At 42.1% G+C, this 21,019-nt stretch overlaps 3 protein-coding genes across 3 annotated transcripts; 1 reads left to right on the top strand and 2 right to left on the bottom strand.

The window, feature by feature from the left end:
* Positions 1-2,447: 2,447 nt before the first annotated feature.
* On the bottom strand, positions 2,448-6,031 carry kcnj4 (potassium inwardly rectifying channel subfamily J member 4). Its single transcript, XM_070924017.1, has 2 exons — positions 6,003-6,031; positions 2,448-4,071 (listed from the first exon to the last, which is right to left on the bottom strand). The coding sequence occupies exons 1-2, from the start codon at positions 6,023-6,025 to the stop codon at positions 2,448-2,450; spliced, it is 1,647 nt and encodes a 548-aa protein (XP_070780118.1). The 5' UTR covers positions 6,026-6,031.
* A 9,886-nt stretch (positions 6,032-15,917) lies between these two features.
* On the top strand, positions 15,918-18,559 carry LOC139300211 (ER lumen protein-retaining receptor 3). Its single transcript, XM_070923227.1, has 5 exons — positions 15,918-16,294; positions 16,716-16,816; positions 17,077-17,235; positions 17,382-17,634; positions 18,152-18,559. The coding sequence occupies exons 1-5, from the start codon at positions 16,204-16,206 to the stop codon at positions 18,193-18,195; spliced, it is 648 nt and encodes a 215-aa protein (XP_070779328.1). The 5' UTR covers positions 15,918-16,203; the 3' UTR covers positions 18,196-18,559.
* Positions 18,560-19,441: 882 nt separating this feature from the next.
* Positions 19,442-20,906, bottom strand: LOC139300609 (GTPase IMAP family member 7-like). Its single transcript, XM_070923760.1, has 2 exons — positions 20,772-20,906; positions 19,442-20,484 (listed from the first exon to the last, which is right to left on the bottom strand). The coding sequence occupies exons 1-2, from the start codon at positions 20,803-20,805 to the stop codon at positions 19,442-19,444; spliced, it is 1,077 nt and encodes a 358-aa protein (XP_070779861.1). The 5' UTR covers positions 20,806-20,906.
* Between the last annotated feature and the right edge of the window lie 113 nt (positions 20,907-21,019).

Genomic DNA, 21,019 nt, shown 5'->3' with positions numbered 1-21,019 from the left:
TTCATTGGAATGAATTCAGCGTTGTTACTCTTCATACTAACACCTGCATCTAGTAAAGCACTAATTAGAAGTGCCCATTCAGATCTGAGCCAATAGGCCATTTTCACAGCAGCAAGCATAGCAGGAAAAGCACAGGTGGCACTAATGACAGTAACGGTGTCCCAGTAACACTTTCACCAGTGAGCCAGTATGCACAACCAGAGTTCAGGGCATGCGGACATTTCAAGAAGTTTTCAGGAGCTTTAAAAATAGACATGAATGTGTTTGGAGCACTCAAGACACTAAAAACGGCTAAGAAACAGTTCAACATCTCAAAACTGGCCAGAACTCTGATTAGAAATGTTCTGGCAGTCCTGCTGTACTGTTAAAAATCAATCAATCCATCTAGACATGAATTGTAAAACAAATATATAGTACACGTTCATACAGTACAACTGTCTGTTACAGCGGCCTAATTAGAGTTATCCAGGTTACTTACAAGTTATGTATGCATATACTTATAACAGTTATGAATACATTGCTGAAGAGTTAACTCTAAATGCAATACATTATTTTTCTTTTGGCTGGCAGCGTATGTCTGTCAATAAAATGATTATGCTTAATATACTCCTGGATATATAGCGAATTTTAAATTTTGAAATCTAACGCTATGGAATGCTTATTGCTCAGATGCACATGATGTCAGTTTCTCTCTCTCACAGCCATGTTGATACAAAGACACACGCCTGCTGAAGCAATATAACCAGCAAAAACAAATTCATAATGAAAAAAAACCAAAACAATAAACATTTGCAGTTGCAGTATCATCAGATCTAAAGGTGACAGGGAAAAATACATCCTAAATGGTCGCCGTCCACATCCTGGCCAAATGGTATTTAAAATGGTATGTATTTGTTGGTTTCAATTAGCTTGGACCAGATGGGAGATATTTGACACATTTAATACAGGTATTTCTGCTTCTGCCAGTATGCTGAACCTGCTGTTTTGCTGCCCCAGCAAAAAGGAGGGCAACTATAAACTTGACTTTATCCTCACTGTCCCAATCCAGTGATTAATTGCACGTTTCCAGACTGTACTCGTCAGCCTTCATCACTTTGTTTCCTGCAGTGACAGAGGCTTCACACCTTTCTACTATCAAAGACAATGAGTACACTTAGGCTGCATGCACCCCAGTTTCCAAATCATGAATCAGAGGCGCTCTACTTTCCAACTCCAGACCTTTTGGCGAAACAACAACAGCAAAAACATGAATTAAAGCCACTTCTCAGTATTGTTTGTCATCACTGGCTGCAGCCTCCACAAGAAACAAACCAAGAAAAGAGTTTTGATCCATAAGGTGAACAAAAGATCTACTTTGCTTTACATTGATAACACTAATAGATTAACATTAGTTCGACACTTTTTTGTACTTCTAATCTAATAAAAGTCTTTCTTACTACAAAGTTAAATATTCTATTCTTCAATAAATTCTCTTAAATCTCAACTTTGTTTTCAGAAGAAAAAATATGTTTTCAACATAACATTTAAAGTGCAATAAATCAAGACATTTGTCAAAAGTTATTGTCTTTCTAATTCAGAAAAATACTCCTTCTGCTACACCTACTTATTGCACTTGGAATGGTCTTGGTAGTTGGTATACTGCACAGCAAAATCAACAACAGTAGTTTCTCACTACTGTATACTACAATGCCTAAAGAAAGGGAGGTTTTTATGTTTTACAGGAAAAGATTGAAGAAGATAGGCAGTCTCACAAAGGTGCAAAATAGAAGACTTTGCAGGGAACTATTGCAGGCATGATGACCATTGAAATCCATGAACAACATGGAGATTTTCAAGCATATATCAACCACACTTTGATAAAAATCTTAGAAATTCACCCTGTAAGACTTGAGCTCAGTCCTCTTCAAAAAGGAAGAGAATTACATCAAAACTGCTATTGCTTTCATAAAATCTCTTGTTTACATTCACAGAAAAGATGTTACTCTTAAATAAACGTAATCTTTAACTATGCAAAATGTACATACAGCCTAAAACTCAAGTTGACTTGACTCAAGTTCCTGGATTTGTTTCTGCTATTGTGCTTTCCTTTGGTTATGAAATCATAATAAAAGGGAGCCAAAAGCCCATCAGCGCTTTGTCAGAGGTTCTCTGTCCTCCTGCAGAATCTGTCTGGTTGATCGCTATGGCTCTTCAAGGACTGTAGTTGCATGTGCCAAAAAATTATTTAGGAAAACAATTTTTCTTAATTTCTAATCTCAACGAGAAGAAAAAACAAACGCATATAGATATAAAACAACACTGGCAAGGCAAAGGGGGTTTGAATTTCTGTACATGCAATCCAAAACATCAAGAAATCCCTCTTCAGGTCCAGATCACTGTTGATAAAGTTGAAAGGACTTGTGGGTGAAAAAAGAGGGACACGTGACAATCCACTGTCCCTGCACTGTTTAGATCTCTTGCTCACTCTTATAGGTCACTGGATCAAGAGGGATGGCAGTCTGTAGGATGTCAAACTCCATCTGGTTATTGTCCATGTCCAGAACACACATGACGTTGTGACTGCCAGATGTCGTGGTCGCAGTGTCCTGGAACATATTTTGGAAGTCTACAGAAACTGAAGTCCTCCTCTCCTCTGCCTTCTCCTTCCCTACAGTCTGGGAGGAGTCGAAGATGTCGTCATCTTCCTCCCCACAGCTCAATGCTACCTCGTTCTCGTAACAAAAGGCGCTCAGCGACCTGGGAATCAAGTCTTGTGTGGTCCTACATGCAGAGACGGGAGATGCAGAAGAACAGGGTCGGCTTACGGCCTCGTCAAGCTCTTTGGCGCTGAGGTGGGGCGTTGACGGCACCTCATAGGTCTTGTTGAAGCGAGCGTAGTCTACCTTGTAGCGGTCCCGGTCCTCATAGATCACAGGCTCAAACCTGTGACCCCAGAAGATCTCTCTGGCAAGGTAGGAGCTACGGAACTGTGTGGTCATGGCTGTGGCCTCCACCATCCCCTCCAAGATCACAACGACCTCAAAGTCATCTGTCTCCAGATCAGCTCGGCTTAAAGTGTACAAAGGGCTATCTTTGTCTATCTCATGGACTATAACCAGCGGGGATACTAGAAACAGCCTGTCTGTGCCCTCATCATAGCCCACATTGAGGTCCATCTGCTCCAAGGGGATGAACTCGCCCTCAGCTGTGACATATGAGCGTATGAGCTGGGCACGGACATGAGCCTCCACGATGTGGCTCTTCCTCAGGTTGCCCACCCTCCACATGAGGCACAGCTTGCCATCACGCAGGGCGATGACAGCATTTTTGGAGAACACAAGGGTCTGGTTCCTCTTCTTTGGCCGCGCCATCTTGGCCATGATGGTGCCAATCATGAAAGAGTCAATGATGCAACCCACAATGGACTGAATAACAACTGTTATCACTGCGACAGGGCACTCCTCTGTAACACAGCGCCAGCCATAACCAATGGTGGTCTGGGTCTCCATGGAGAACAGGAGCGCCCCAACAAAGCCCTGGACATGAAGTATGCAAGGCATCCTTTGTGTCTGCCCTCCAGCTGTGTGTCCAGAGGTGGGTCCATGCAGCCCCCCCACTGCCGGCCCATCACCCTTCAACATAGGGAGCTCCTCAAAGTCCCCATGTGCCAGGGAGACACTGTAAAAAATAATGCCAAAGAAAAGCCACGAGACCATGAAGCTGGTGCAGAATATAAGCAGCAGGTATCTCCAGCGGATGTCCACGCATGTGGTGAAGATGTCAGCTAGGTAGCGCTGCCTCTTTTCCTCCATGTTGGTGAATAACACATTACATTGTCCATTTTTCTTTACAAACCGGCTCCGTACTTGGCTGGAGCCCCTTGTCAGAATCTTCCCGTTGTAGTTGTTCATCCCTCCTTGTCCTCTTGTGCTGGGCTCGGCAGCAGAGGTTCCTGACCTCCTTCTGTCTTCTGTCTCTGTGTCGCAGGCCGAGTGCAGTCGGATGTTGGGGGAACTGTGGCCGTTACGGAGTCCTAAACTAGAGATCTTGTGGCGTTCGTCCTCTGGTAAAAAGGCTGACACAATGCTGTACCTGTCAGGCCAACAGAGAGAGGCAGATTAGGATTAAAACATTTGGTTAAGAAATAAATACATTTAGATAACAGTATGAGATTTTAAATTTTTCTTGCCAAGTTTAGAAACGAATGTGGTTATGTAAAGGGTGTACTGGGCTGAGGCTGATCTACACAGGCAATATTGGCTTTTTATTAGGCTGCCAGCCTCATCCTCCACTGTCGACATGATGAAGGTTCCCCTCTGATGACAACTTCAGAACACATACAAACTGGCCATGAAATAAACAGGAATGTTTATTTGCTTATTTCATTTATTTATTTGAATGATCAATACGGTTTTGTAAAGAAAATCCTAATTTTAAGGAAGAAATCTGTCCCAAACTTCCAAAGTGATTCATTTAAATGTTTCTGAGTCACATGACGGTCCAAATGCTGTTTCCAGGGCTCCCATCCTACCATTACTTAAAGTTCTAGGAAAACCCTGAATATTTATGAAAAAAAACAGATTTGCCTTGGAACTGATTAAATATTCAAACATTCAAACTGTATTGTGCACAATATTGGAAAGAACAATAAAGCTTATAGAGCTGTAGTAGAGTATAGTAATCTTACTGATCCTTGTGTACTCTCCAGTGTACCATTTAAAGTGTGCAGGGACACTATGCACCCTGTCATAGACCCGTTAGTGAATACGATGATAAAAGTTTTAACTCCCACAAAAAAACTATCTACCATCTAAAAATTGACCAAACTTCCGGTCACCTGAGTGGATCAATCAACCTAACCTGTCTCTCTCCTTTACATGGAGGATTAGCAGCTGGGAAGGTGAGTTCAGTTTAGCTATGTGAGAAGGATTGCTGTCATCACAGATTATAGGATTATATCTGAGCCAGTGTCTGTCAGACAACCCATTTTGAGATCGACATATATGTTACTTATTATACGTATACGTGAACTTTAATCATTCATGAACCCACTGATAATTAAGAGATTATCAGCAAAGAGATTTGCTCAATTTGACAAATCAATCTGTTGTTCAGAGTGTTGGTCATGCAGTGCCTAAGTTTTGTCCATGAAGTCAATCTTTAATGTGCCTCGAAGGGAAATTTTGTATAAAAACAAAAGAATAAAAACAATTGGGACAACTGTACAAAACTGTACTATGAGACAATTAAACCCTAACAAGCAGTTAAACAAACCAAAGGTCATATCAGAAATGAGGTGATATAAAATTAAAATGCTATGTTAATGTGCCAGGCTATTAATGTATATACTGATGGCCATTATACAATGAGACAACCTTCAGTCTTCTTGTTCTCATTGCAGGCAATCTGTTGCAGCTGAAGGCAAGAGCTCTTTGTGTACAGCTGGTGAGGACAGTGTAGGACGGCCTTGGCCTTTTTAGGGATCTGCTTGCTGTAAATATCCCTGAGCTGGGCCTGACTCACCCCGACTAGCTCACCAAATTAACAAGCCCATTCTTACCGGCCACGTTAAGACTTCCGGACAAGACAGCGTTACAAAAGGATAAGATTGTTTCTGTAAAGCAGTGTCATCACTACTGTTGAGATGCCCTTTGACACTATAACTCCTGTACAAATTACATGGATTAATAGATATAATAAAATACAGCAGCAGTTCCCAGGATAATTATTATCAACCAAGTGTGTGTAGATACAGTAAGGATGGCAAACTAGTGCTATGAATCACACTCTTATTATCTATTTATTTTTTGTTGTTGTTTGGTACTCAATCAGATCTTACAGCAAGTTCAGTGATACATAATAATAATAATAATAATGATAACAATACAGCAATGCTGAAATTCAGTAGATTCAGGCCTTTATAAAACTCACCAGGACCACTTAATAAAATGAAGAATTAATTGCACCATTGTAATCCAAGTGTAGTCCTAGACAGGCAGCTGTTTCCAGATTAAATTCCTCACCTGCTGGACCTACTTGTTCCCATGGCACCAATGATCACTGGTATGGGGGCCTGGGTGGGAGGCCAGACTCTGTACTGCTCCCAAAAATCAGCTCTCCCCCGCAGAGGTGGTGCTTGGACCACTGAGAGAGACCACTGCAGGAGAGACAGAGAGTAAGAGAATCAGCCCGTATCAGTTCATGTAAGATCACCGAAAATCAAATCTCTAAAGTGGGGGGGTTTAACTCAAAAGACTATACAAAGTAAGAGAGTTGGCGAGTTGGTGAGTCAGATTGGGAAGGTACACTTAAATAAAAATAACATGACCGTTCTTTAACTTTTTTTTAAACCTAATCTAACATTGTTCCGTCACATTTCATCTCTTCATGAATTTAAACATTAAACTGTGGGCCTACGGTTCTAGTCTGGCTTTTGTGTGTTGTTTTAGTGAGCTACAGCTGTGGATTTAGACTTAATCCTGATTTGATTCTGCAAAACGTCTTGAGGAACAGTGACCCTGCTCTTGAGAACAGGGTTGTAATGTTGCATGTGGGTGTAAGTGGCGTAATTACGGGTAAAGCCAAGTGTTTGCTTTGATTATACACCTCTCCAGCACTCACACAAACACTGTAAACAATACGGTCTACTATGACTAGGATTTATTGAAATGCTTTTGTTGACAGCTATTTTTGTTTTACCTCCACTCTTGCTAGACAGATATCTTTTGCTAGTGAGGGTGCTTGTCTATCTGCTTCAGCAAACTGTCAACATTTACGGTCAGTTTATTAGATAGTTTCGATGCTATTTTTGGCTATTTCCAATAAGTATGGCATTCTAGTATCACACTATTACTGTTTTTTCTAGCTATGTCTTTGAAATTACTGCTGATGGATATTGTATCAATTCTAAAGGGTATATCTGCACAGTCTGTAACACAATTTGACTTCAAGTGGTTGGAATAATATTTTTGGTGTAACAGCAAGTTGGAGAATTGTTCAGCACTGCAAGGAGTTTTAGCTCTCAAAGTGCCATTAAGTTAACTATCAATTCATGTGATACATTTTAATCCTGTGAGTTTCTTTAAGTAAATGTCTTTGATTTTCAAGTTACATTTTTAGATGAAATCCATTAAGTGAAGTGAAGTTCACTCATGATCTTTAAGTAATAGTAATGTAATTGTTGTAACAGCAACTCAGCCATTCAGTGGAGCTTATAGTCACAGATGGACATAAGGTTTTAATTGAACTCATCTACCATATTGTCTTACTTTCATTTTTATGGAAACACTCAAACCAGATGGAGGTTCGGTTCTTTCTGGTTTGACACATCTGGCACCTTAATAAGCCTAAAAACCTACAAAAAAATGTGTTAAAAAATCACTTGATCCCAACTCCCCCACTGTGTAACAGCACAAAACTGCTTTTCTGGGAAAAAGTAGAACCTCTTTTCTCCAGGACAATCTTGAGTCTTAAATGACATGAACTCAAAGCTTAAGGTTTTTTTTTCTGATTACATAAAACTATCTGTCCAGAAATACAAAGAAAATCCTTTCGCATAATCTTTCCGTCATAATACCTGCAATACAAAGCAGATAGTAAATCCAAGCTGAAGGTTGTAGTAGTAGCTGTTTGTTTTTTTACATTTCTCTATGTGATAGATACAGAGGATTTCTGTATTACAGTTGCGTAGTCATTTGCTTGATTGCAGCAGGTTTTCTGATGAATCCACTACCAGATGTCAGCGTCTGTCAAGCCAAACCAGCTCCCAGGGACAACTTTGACCATTAACGTGGTTTAGTATTAGGTGTGCTTGTCCTTTTATTCAAAACATATACTTGTGTTTTTGACATGCAGATTGCCTTGAAACCACTGCTCTAAAACATTTCCTGCAACTCATCTCACAAGTATCTAAATGTGTCAAGAATAAAATCTGACTTCTGCTAAAAGGGTCACGGGTTCACTGACATTTCATTGTCATTTTAAGGAAATTAATACACTCATTGTAAAATGATTGCACGTAATCAAGAGGTTAGGATTTATGGATCGTTTCTCTGCAATGACACTCACACAGGCATATCTGTATCTTTATGTGTGTGTACTGTATGTGAGGATTCAGTTTTTATGTTCTGTGGTCCGTCTCCATGCAGGTGTCCTTGGCTTCCAACCAGCAACACAGCTGTGAAATGAGTTCTTCCGAGCCGTATCTATAAAAGGAAGATGCAACCGGCCAACAATCCATCATCAATGGCGTCTCCCCTTTGGTGTAAAGATTTGATCACCTCTAATGAACTGGGAGGCCTGGAGAGGAAGCGCGCAGGTACTGATGTGTTACAGCAGAGATGAGACACACACAGTACAAACCAGTTAATGGTCAGCAGGTAAAACTGGGGACTTTCACTGAAGCCAGTTTCCATAGGAACACATCTCCTGTGGCATTTGGGGGACGGAGAGAAGTGGAGAGAGTCACCAGAGACACGGTGGTGTAGGGGGGCTAGTATGCAGTATTAAGTGCTCTCATAGCATGAGTCAGAGAGAAAGGGAGAGATGGGATGAGAGGAAGGGCGTTAGGGCAGCCATGAAACATCTCCATTTGATTTTAAGTAGACTCTAAATAAGGTGTCAGAGGTGACTTTTGGTGGAGACTTCTCTGATCCACATTACTGGGTGAGAACATAAATGAGGAAGAGAGAAAGAGAGAGAGAAGACTTGGGTCAAAAAGCATTTTCAAAAAGCTTTTATGTTTTGCTTATTTTCCTAATGATTTGCCCTAAGGACACCCCACTGAGAGCAAGAGGATTTCATTCATTACATTTCTGTAATCTTTATTTTTGGTTGTTAATCTCGTCCAGATTTTAGATTTTATTTGTTTAATCAATTTTGAGTTAGGGAGGTAGAGACAAGTAGAAAATAATAGAAGACATACAGCATTGTGTCCCTACAGATTAGTACTGAAATGATAAATCAATTAAACTATTAGTTTATTGACAATAAATGAATCACAGCAATTTTAAGAGGCAATTAATCATTTACTGGTTACAGATTCTCAAATGTAAGGACTTTCTCTTTTGTATTAAAAATTGAATATCTTTTCGACTGTTGGTTGGATTTTTTTTCACATTTTTCTGTCATTTCATAGGCTAAACAATGTTTCTATTGAATGAAGAAGTAATCGTCAGTGTAATTTATGTGAAAATAATTGTAAATTGCATCCCTGTTTCTGTGTCTGTGTATGAAATGTGCATTATATGTTCGGTGAGGTCCACACAGAGTGTACATGCTGCATCCTTGTGTAGGACTTTGTCTTTTACTGTATCTCTGCATCACCAGCTCCTCCCTAATCTCATGAATCACAGATTAATAGTCTGTCATAATCTCTCACACTGAAATAAGAAAGGTGGAGTCGTTCTGTACTGAACGACTTCCTGGAGATTTCCTGACTGTTAATCCCAAGAGAGGCACAGAGAGAAAGACAAAAAACAAGCAGGTCGTTTGGGGGGAGTGGGATTAAGATGCAGAAGTTTCCACTTCCCCTAAAGCCTTTGGTAATCGCCCCTGATGAGACGCAGTATTAAATCTGCCACAAAGAGAAATTTTACATCCAGTGTGAACACCAGAACTTTATGACCAGATATGGCATCTAGTGGAGCAATTATACAAAGTGGTCTGAGTCACTTTTCATTACATGCTGGTCATAACTGGTCATTGGAAAGAGGAAATTACCCTCACTGTCTATAAAAGGTTTAATTTCCAGATTTTTTTCAGCCAAAAATGATAATAACATTAAATCTGATTGTCAAGATGATTGTTTAAAACTCTCGGCATGAAAAGTTCAGAATGACCTTGTTACATAAATTCAGTCTATTAAGGGAAACACATATTTGCTAAACGTTACTGATGTAATTTAACCCAGTTAAGGACGTGCTGAGTCCATCTCACTGAAGTGATTCATGCTACAGGCCTCTGTGTTGGGATACTGGGACTGAAGCTGGTGACTGTTTTGAGTCAGTCATTCCACTGAGCAGGTTCATTTCACTTCCTTCTGTTTTTTCCTTTGTAACGCTATCTTGTACTATGTAAAACGAATCAATACGTGCCCTGGTTTCACCTCTGCTTGTCACGAGCCAACCCACAGAGAAGCAGTCAGCCAGTGCAAAGCATTATTCCCACGCTGCCATCACATCCCAGACAACCTCCGTGTTGGCTTCATATCTGTTTTCTTTTCCCATATTGTCCAATTTTAATCTTTGCAAAACATATTATTTCACAGTTCATGTGATAGATCAGTTGGTTGTACGAATTCACCACATGATCATTTCGTAATATGTCCACTAACAGTTTTTGAAAGTAAACATCTATGACACTTAAACTAAGTTAGTGTTAGTGAACATTGAATTGCATGTTATTTTAAGGTAAAACTCTTTTTACTTTCCTCCTCAGGAATATCGGCCTCTATTTCCATCTGCAGACCTGAATGATCTGGACGTGACCCTGAATGTTTGTTTACTGGACACACAGCAACAATTACAGCTTATTATCAGCTGCTCACTTCATGCAGTTGGTCCACCAACATCATACCTATTACTTGTAGGTTTACAGTATAGCTACAGGTTTTTCAAAGTACTGCTGGTCAGTAGTTGGGGTGAAATGTCTCAGTATTTGTTTATCGTCCTGGTCGATGCTGTTTTACGAGTGGTCCTGAAAAGGCCATTTGGGCTGTCTGAATAAAAGACAAGGTTTTTTATTATCTAATTTATCATTATGTCATAATGACGTAATCAAGGAAAGATAGATTAAAAAAAAGATGAAAATATCACTTTATACCCCTGTTGCATCAAGATGTTATGCATTTTTTGTGAATTAAAGATTTTATTGCAAACGTGCTTTGCATCATTATGAGGACTGGGATCACAGCACTCTCCAAAACCTTGTCATTTTTGTGATGATCCAAGCCACAAGCTGCTAAATATATTATGTGTTCTTTCTCTCCCTTTACTCCTCCCAGGCCCCCAGTATCGTGAGGCCCTTCCTTTCCCCTCTACATGTAACATATCAAATAAAATTTAAAGTTGATCAACAGGTGCACAGCAACATCACTGCCTCAAGGTATATTTTATACCTGCTTTACTTTCCGGGTGATGCCTCTGAGCCTCACCAGTGTCATAGAGATTCACAGTACATGATGGGAAAGTACGACTGTTCTCTTGATCATACACGACACAGCAGTTTCCACGATGTCTGTCTGACGCAGAGCTTATTTTGCTATGATAACTGTGGAAGAGCAACTAGAAGTGCTCTTCTGGAGCGCAAAGCTGTGAAATGAATATATTCAACAAATTAAAAAACGTAATCCATCAAGTTATTATTGGGTACATCTCCTAATACTGAAATATCATATATAAATTGAACGTAACTGATACTCACCCTGCAAGTTAACTGTTGTTTTCTGTCCCTTGGTTGTAATTTGAATTCCTTGTGTACCACCACTTAACTTCTCAAAATCCCACTTTTACTGTCGAGGGCAAAGGTCCCACATGCTTAGATTCATGTGGTCTGTGGTCCCTTATTTTATTCTTCCTCTCTTTTAGTTTCTTCTTTTAGTTTCTTCTTCATCACTTATTCATTCTGTTATCCCTTTTGTTTCTCTCTTTTAATCCGTCATTGTCCTCCGCTGCCTCCTTCGCTGACTATAATCCTGTCTGTGCGCGCTCTCCTGTACGTATTCATGCACCCCAGGCTGAAAATGCTGTGTCAATCCCTCTGCAGAGCATGGGTTTGGAAGGGAGGGAGGGAGGGAGGGAGAGAGGGGTGGATGGAGGAGGAGAGGAGAGGAGAAAAAGAAGAGAAACGGAGAAAGGAAAGGCAGAAAAGGAGAGGAGATGAGACTACAGTGGGGCTGCCACTTTTTTCTGTGCACTCTAAGCATGTGTAGGTGTTGAATAATGCCTGATGTGTCCATGTAAGCGAGCGAGAACTCGTTTGAGTCATGATTTTTTTAGGCTAACTCTCTTCAAGGAACAACAGAGATGATACTGTAATAGGTGGGAGACGAAGAAAATATGGGGGATTGGAAATAAAATGGTTGAGGTTGGTTGCCATCATAGTTTAAAACTGTGCATCACCACAATGGTTATAATGACATGGGCCTTTTACTGTAAATTGGCCTGTAAACATAATCCTTTTACATTTACTCCCTCACAGCTGTGGAGGGTTTCCAACCCCTTATCGCTGGTGCTGCAGCGAGCTGACTGTCAGTGCATGTTAGCCGTTCAACACAGTCAAAGCTCCATATAACCCCGCAGAGCTGTTAACACATGTTAAATGCCACATCAACAAACGGTTACTCAGGGAAGAAAAATGCTGGTTTGAAGGTTTCAAGCAGCGCAGCAGCGTGTTTTTTTTTCTGCCCCTCATCAGTCTGTGCTGAATTGCACTTTAACTTGAAGTGCTGTGGTGTTGCAGTGGGCTACCTCTCACATGTTGTTGTTCCATAATGGATGCAAAGTGGGACGGTCATTCTTTGGTTACCCTTTGACTGCGTAGTGTCAGCCAGTGTGACCTGGGATTGAGCAGAACTTCTGGATCCTGAACAACATTGAGGATTTTGGGAAAGTGTTTATTTTTTTTTATATTAAAACTGTTAGGGTATCCCAAATGTGTATTTTAACAGTTGAGTGTGTGAGTGGATACAAGAGACTTGGAATACGCTGCATGCGTGTTGCATTACGGCTATTTGGTTTCAGCTGTGATGTTCCTGTTCATTCAACTTAATGATGGAATTTGGAAAATGAATTACAGTTGTATATGTATACATGTAGTGGAGTAAACATTATAATAGTCTCTTAAGACTGAACTTAAGTTAGAGTATAGGAGTAAATGTACTTTCCACCTCCGCTTATTTCAAAGTTCATCAAATTCTCCAACGTTTTATCAGTGCAGCTGCCTCAGGTTCGTAATATCAGTCAGGGTATTGGCTTTAAAACTAACATGTATGAATTCTTTACTTTTCTACCTTTGATGTAACCATCAGAAGTTAGTGTATAGTGTCTTAAAAGCAGCTGGCTGCTGGCCAATGACGATTGGTACAGTCTCATCATGCTTAATAGAAAGACCCCAAGAGACATTTTCTGGTTTGATTTAGAATTCCCTCGTCCACAATCCCCACTATTATATGAAATATGAAGTGAGCAAAACTGTTTCTATGGAAACCGCCCCTCTCCCCTCCTGCCCTCACCCACAGCTTCCCTTTAGCCCCCTCATCACTCCCTCCCTCTCCCTCACTGTTGCTCCTCTTCCTTCCCTCTCCCATCTAAATTATAGAGCAGGGGGGTACCTCTTTTCAAAATCTCTCCCTCTGAATAGGGATGTGGGTGTGCATCTGCCCATATGACAAATCCACAGAGGAGGAACGAGGGGGCGGACGGAGACACAGCACGGTAAGTAGCGGCAACAGTGAGGTAAACAGAAAACACAAACTTAAAGGACAGACGGAGGGAGCCTCTGAGGGTAAGAAGGAGATAGCACTTGTGCTGTGGAGGATGACAGGACAAGAACTATTCAAGGGTCAATTAACTGTGACAAGGACTGTGTGAATAGGAAATAATGGTGCCTAATTCAGTACATGCAAACACACGCCTAATGAGAGAGAATAAAGCGAGAGACACATCACACATCAGGTCAAACCACCAACAGAGATCTAAACATGCACGATGGGTAAGTCAGCCAATCTAAACAGTAGACCGAGAACAGAGAGATGTGCTGATGTTATTGGTGATGTAACTATTACCTTAAGCCTTGTTTTAAAGATAATCGCAGCTGTGGTGTCAGAGCTCGCAGCTGAGGGGAGTCTTTGCCATGAACCTAAACAACTACCACTTCAGTAAAAAAGATATGCTGTGTATGATGGGATGGAGGGTTGCAGACAGACTGTTCAGATCACACAGTGCAGCATCTGAGGAGGAGATGACCAGGGCCGACATACTCCTCAGGGCAGACCGGACTGTGTGTATGTATAAATAGCTACTAATCAGGCCTGGGTGTCAGATTAGTTCCCATAACCTTTTGCTCAGCACACACTCATTACGGTAGCCTACGTATGGGTCAGCTCTGTCCAGAGGATGTCCTCTACAGTACATTTGTCTGGAGTTATCACCCATTGGAGACTAATAAAGTAAATTTTATATTCATTTTGTATTGTAATTGTGTGTTTCTTCTTCCTGCCTGTCTCTTCATTGTTCATTTATAACTCTTAGTGTTTGTTGTATCAGATTTCAGATAACATGAACTCTTCAGTTTGAGAATAATACTCAAGTTGAACAACCTAGTGGCAGAAAAAGGGACCAGGCTCTGTGCTGGATGCTTCAGGGGTGTATAAAGAAGCTGTGTACTCTTCGTTGGTGCGCGGTGCCCCCTCACTTCTCTGCACCACCATGGATGCACTCTAAGTAGGCTGAAAGCTTTTCCTCTATAATCTCAGGTGCCCTGTGCTGATTTTGTTGCATCAAACGCGAAAGTAGGATGCAGGAGAGCAGGATGTGTGTGATGCCCAAATTCAGCTTGCAATTTGTGGAATAAGAGGTAGGACAAAGGAGGAGGTGGAGATTTGATAGGATGGGAGACACAGAGTGATGAGGAATGGAGGGTGAGTGGTTTTAGGTTTTGACAGTGATTCAGATAGCAGAATTTGGAGGAAAGGCGGGCAGGTTGAGCGGAAGAGTATTTTAAAACACTGAATCGTGTGTACCATGCTACAAGCCCTCACTGGATACAAAAGGTTTTGGGATGAGTTTCTTTTAGCATCACAAATTGAAGGGGGCAAATATGTGACATTGTATGCCTGTCTGACTATGGCATTTACCTAAAGAGATAATATTACACTGACATTCAACAAAACCATTATGTTCATTCTAAAAACGCATCTCATTTAAATGAGAATAGCAAAAATAGAAACATCACACAAAACAAAGATGTAAGTGCAAGATGGATAATGATGAATGTTTAAGGTTCCGACAAACAATTCATCTGGATTTAAAGATAGGTCGATATTTACATACAGTCTATCTGTGGTTTAGGGGGTTAAGATGCTGACCATGAACCATGACCCCAGTTTGAATCTGGCCGAGGACCTTCGCTGCATCTCTCTCTCTCTCACTTGTTTCCTGTCATCTCTCCACTATCGCTCTCTGAGAAATGATCAATTTGACTACTTTCAGACCAACTGAATAAATAAATAGGCTAAATGATTCCGTTTTTCTCCCACAGGATTGTATTCCTGGCAGCGTGGGGAGGGCTTTGAAACAGCATTTAGACCTTAATGTTGGGAAGTAAAATGGTAAAGCTTAATTTTAATGGTTTGTGATTTACTTAGGCTATAATCTCCTAATGAGTGTCGAGGAACGAACAAGATTAATCTGAAACTGGAAAATGGAGACGAACAGGGATCTATTTCAGTTCTTTTTTAATGATTTTCTGCCTGTTGAAAAAGATGGTGTTTTAATTCCTTATTGCCTGCAGCATGTCGCCATCTGCTGTATTTTACAAGGGCTGTACTTCTTGAGGATGGCCCACAAACCCAGCCATTTGCATCAAGTTAGCCAGAGCAAGTCAAGCAACACCGGGAAGTGATTATGCCTTGCAAATAAAACGGTAACATATTTTAAAAATAACGAATCGCCCGACAATATTCACCAATGATATATAATCCATGAACTTAATCACGAAAGAAAATCAACTTTATATATTATCTTGGCTGACTCTCAACAGACGACCGCGTGTTGACTAATGTGAGTTTTACTTTGAAAAACCGGAGCCGGAACAGGATACGGTTGTTCGAGCGATGCTAGCCTGATGCTAGCTTGACGCTGGGCGCTGCTGTCCGAGCTGTCAGCCACGTCACCTCCTCTGAAGCAACTTTCCTTTCAGACCGCTGCGGACACAGCTGAGTTAGAGTGGACACAGAGGACATCATCATATATCATATATCTTTTATCCGCATGCGTTTGAATAACGAGCCAGCGGACCGCGGGACAGAGTCTACTGTGCAGTTGTTAGCTTCCCTTTTTTTTTTTTTTAGCTGTTTAACTCGTCTCATCATCACTTTTTGCACTCTTCTGGCGTGTTCGCTTTTTGCGGCTGACCAGCCCTGCCCTGTCTCCCGACTGAGGACGTGTGAGGCCTGCGAGGAGTTGCGTTAAGGTTTTTGTTCTTGAACACAGGAAGATAAACAACATGAATGTCTTTCGTCTGTCGGGTGACGTGTCACATCTGGTGGCTATCGTTATCCTGTTGCTGAAGATGTGGAAGTCCAAATCCTGTGCTGGTAGGCTGCCTCCAACACATCACTGCGCTTTAACTCTCTGCACACTGCTATGAGCGCACAGCCCCACTGCATCAGTGTGCATGCAGTTGTACGGATGTGCAGAAGTACAGGGTGAAACTTTTCTAGATGTCAGTGAAATGCATTGTGGAGGGTATTTGCATTATGCTGAGGAGTTCTGCAGGAGTGGAAGCGACGTGGCAATGTTAACAAAGCAATCTCCTGCCTGCTCCACCTATTATACAGCAGCCTGCATCTGTGGAGCAAACCAAAGCTTCAGTACAGCTCTCTTCTTTTGCTCTTAAATCACAACATTTAGGGAATCATAACATTTGCTTCTCTTCATATCTGTGGCCAGTCGTCTGCTTGCTGGGTGTCACATTGGTTAAACTGGTTTTCTTTTCTTTCTTTTCTTCCTCTGTAGGCATCTCTGGGAAGTCCCAGGTGCTGTTTGCGGTTGTCTTCACCACCAGGTACCTTGACTTGTTCACGGTCTTCATTTCACCCTACAACACGGTCATGAAGGTAAGAGTGTAGATCACGTCCCAATGAATGTTTTTACCAAAGCTCATGCAAGGGCACCACGTTAAGATGAGTAATGGTGTCCATGTCCACTGAACTAGAGTGAAGTCCACACACCAGCTCACACACCTCAATCCAGGTTCACACGCACTTAGACCTGCAGAACAGCCACTGACAATTTGCACGTCTCACTTTCTCACAGTGTTTCACAGTGTTTATGTGGATTCTCAAGGCCAATTATCAATATTCGGCTCTGCTCTCAGGTGGTGTTCCTGGCTCTGTCCTATGCTACCGTGTACCTGATCTACATGCGCTTCAGGAACAAGTACGACTCTGACAATGACACTTTCCGCGTGGAGTTCCTGCTGGTTCCAGTCATCGGGCTGTCCTTTTTGGAAAACTATGCTTTCACCCCACTGGAGGTAAATAAGTACTCACACACTATCTTCAATACATCAGAAGATAACCCAGGGTTCATAAACCTGCAGCTGGAGGGATTTTAACACCTTGGTTTAAAGGTTGAACTTCCGCAGAACTCATGTGTCTCTCTCCCACTGATTTCCTCCAGATCCTGTGGACCTTCTCCATCTTCCTGGAGGCGGTGGCCATAATGCCACAGCTCTTCATGATCACCAAGACCGGTGAGGCGGAGTCCATCACCACCCACTACCTGTTCTTCCTTGGCCTCTACCGAGCCCTCTACATAGCCAACTGGGTGTGGCGTTACCACACCGAGGGCTTCTTCGACCAGATCGCCGTGGTGTCCGGCGTCGTGCAGACCATTTTCTACTGCGATTTCTTCTACCTTTATTTCACGAGGGGTGAGTAGCCACTGGCCAATAGGAGACTGATTTCAGCTGTGATCTCTTCAACATTCTGCTGCTAGAATTGTTATTTGTTTACATAATTAATAATAATTATTATTCATACATGCAGGCATTTTGAGTAATCGATCAATCACCTCATCTATGAAGTATAAAAAAGAATGACAAGTGCTCATTATAATTTACCAGAGCCCGATGTTTTGTCTTTCATAGCCCAAAAATACCCATTTTAACATTTTCCAATGAAATCTACACCACAACAAATACAAATGAATTCTGTGAAGGGTATTGTCCATTTGTTTTTAGTTTTTAATCCTGCTTTTCTCATTGAGGAGGATGTCCTCCTTTGCAGTGGTTAAAACAAAAGAGTATATGAATCTGGTTAGGCGACTAGGGAGTAGTGTTTGGCATTAAGCTAAGCTGGTAAACAGAGGAGTGGGGAAAGTTTCATTTTGTGGTTTCCAAGTCAAACTCTCCTCTCACGCCTGCTTCTTCGTCCTCTGCCCGTCTGCAGTGCTTCGAGGAAAAGGAAAGATGAGCCTGCCGATGCCCGTTTAAAGCAGAGGTCTGCCGCCGTCCATCGGTGCCTGCTGCAGTTCAGCATCTGAACACAGTCCTCGCCCTTCAACTGTACATGTGTTTAGCAATGGGACTAAAGGTCTGACATCATTCTGTAGACCAAAATGAGTGCACCTCTAGAAATAGATTTTCTGTCTGATTGGTTACTGTGTGTGTGTGTGTGTGTGTTTGTGTGTGTGTGTCTGTCTGTCTGTCTGTCTGTGTGTGTGTGTGTGCGAGTGTGCGTGTGTGTGTGGATATGTGTGCTTGGAGTTTAATTTTTTTCTTCATAAGATGCAAATGTGACACTGGAAATGTGTCCCTGATGTGCAGGTGGATCTTATAAAGCACTATGGAAACATTGTATTTGTCTTTACTTTCCCTTGTTGGTTCTTTGGCTCTGGAGACTGTGATTGTATGTAGCTTCAGTTTCCAAACAGTGCAGATACAGATCCACTGTTTTCCTGTGTTAAAGACTTTCCCACACTTTATCCAATCACCACCACGTTTGACAATCTCAGTCTTGCCTGTTGATTTACAGTAATTACAAATATTTAGTAAATTTGTACTCTGTAATCTTCCACAAAGCGTCTTCCTCTTTGGTTCTGTATTGTTAGACACTCCCTGAATATCTTACTGTATTATGTGCAAACTATTTCTATCCTTATTGCCAAGTATGATACTTTTTGTATTTCCTCTTAATCGTCTTGTCTTTTATATTTCAATGTATTCCTTAATGGGAAAAAAAAGGGCTAAACATTTTGTCATAAAATCTTAAATGAAGCCAAAGATGGAGCAGACGTCTGCTGCAGTGTTTGAGTTCAAGTCTTTCCCGCGTCGTGTCCGAGGTAAAAATTGGAAAATGAATGTCTTTAATAGGCTGTTTTAGTCACAGTGAGATGAATTGCACACCATTTTTTATGGCATTACATTTATTATAACATGAATTCTCTCAATTGAAAGGTGTGGCTATGTTCTTTGTTACTGCAACACACCAGTATGTTTACCTTTCTGAAGGACACCCCCCCCCCCCCACACACACACACACACACACACACACACACATACATCCATTCTTAATTAATAGTATGGTCTGAAAGTGCTGGTGCATTGTGCTGATGTTAAACAGACTGATATATGTATGATGGACAGTGACAGTTAAGTGACTTTTTCTTTCATCTCTGTTGCTCCACGATGTTGCTGTTTCCTGAAAATACCTCATTGAATATAGTCAGTCAAGTATCCCTCAATGCAGCAAAGTTTTTCTGTGTTTATATAACACCTTAGTTCCTTCTCTCACAGCTCCTCCCACCGCTTTTGCAGCTGAACTGATGGAGAGCGGCGATGCTGCCAGAGCTGCCGCCCTCTCCATCACCTTCACCTTCTTCACTGCTTTCCCTTTCCCTTTGTCTTTCCCCATGATCCCTGCCCCCTCTGCTGCACCTCTCCCCAGCGCAGTCACCAGCTCGCTCCAGAAAAGCCTCTCTGCCCTCTTCCTGGCCTCTTCTTCCTCCCTCCTCCTCTCCACCTCCTCCGTCTTCCTCTCTAACTCTGGTCCCTGCTTCTCTACAGCCTCTTTCTGAGGGGACTCCACCTTGTGTCCTCTTTCTCCCAGAATCCTCTCTTGTGCCTTTCTGATGGCACTCTCAGCCTCCTTGAACATCTCATTGCTATAGGAACCGCCTCCATTGTTCGCCACAATCTTGTCTATCTTCTTCAGAAGCTGTACAACCTGTTGTGAGCTCTCTGTCACCTTGTCTTGTTCACTATTATCAAAGACGTGATACCCCCCATGGCAGCTGCTGACAAATTCCGACAGCTCCTCGCTCTCTTCCAGGAAGTCCTCGATGCGTTTGCCCTGCAGCTGGTCTCCCCAGGTGAACAACACCGTGGTAAACCTGGTGGCTCCAGGCCCAAACGTAGCCTTGATCCACTCTAAGGCGTCCCTCTCCTCCTGGGTAAACCTGCCAGGCTGCAGGGTCACCAAGAAGGCGTGGGGTCCCGGCGAGGACAGGACAACACACCGTCCCACCTCTGCCATCGCCTCCTCAGGGGACAGGCTTGTATGAAAGAAACCTGGAGTGTCAATCACAGAGACACTGCGCCCGCCTGCTGTCCCAGTTTGTCTGTTGCACTGTGCGGTGACAGAACAGGGGGACACATCGACCCAGAAGGCGGACCTGCCCAGGATGGTGTTGCCTGAGGAGCTTCTGCCTGTTCCTGTCCTGCCCAACAGAACAATCCTCAGAGGTTCTTCAGCCTCTGATGGAGGGGGCGCTGCTTCACAGACTGGACAAAATTACAGTCATAGTACAAGTTGAGTATTAGCATTTTATAATAAACATAAGTAACATCTGGCATGTTTAAAGCAGATACCAAATATACTACATCTTTTTCTACATCAAAGATTTAAGTCTGATTTATGTATTGTTATTATTTGATTTAACATGCGATAATGTGATATATCAAATGACTATTATTATTATTATTATTATTAATGTGCACAGTAGCCTACAGTACGATGGCACGACGCTGCCCTGACCACCCACTTGGTGTGACAACAGTAGCCGGCATACCTTCATGTGACGCAGCATTTTCAGACGACGACATCCTAACAGAGAAACTACCACAAAGCCGTTGTCCCGCCGGTTTTTCGGGAACACAAAATGCGGGAGAGGGACGTTTCCGCCGCGACTGAGATGTCCTCCTGCTTCTAAATGTTATTTGATTCGCACCAAAGCGCAGAGAACATCAGCCGCAGGGAGGTGCTCCGCACTGCCGCCGCGGCGCTGTGAAGCCCTGAGATCTCAACACCAAAGTAAAG

Source organism: Enoplosus armatus, chromosome 17, assembly GCF_043641665.1.
Source record: "Enoplosus armatus isolate fEnoArm2 chromosome 17, fEnoArm2.hap1, whole genome shotgun sequence".
Taxonomy (NCBI): Eukaryota; Metazoa; Chordata; class Actinopteri; order Centrarchiformes; family Enoplosidae; genus Enoplosus; species Enoplosus armatus.
This window is presented reverse-complemented; position numbering and strand designations above follow the sequence as displayed.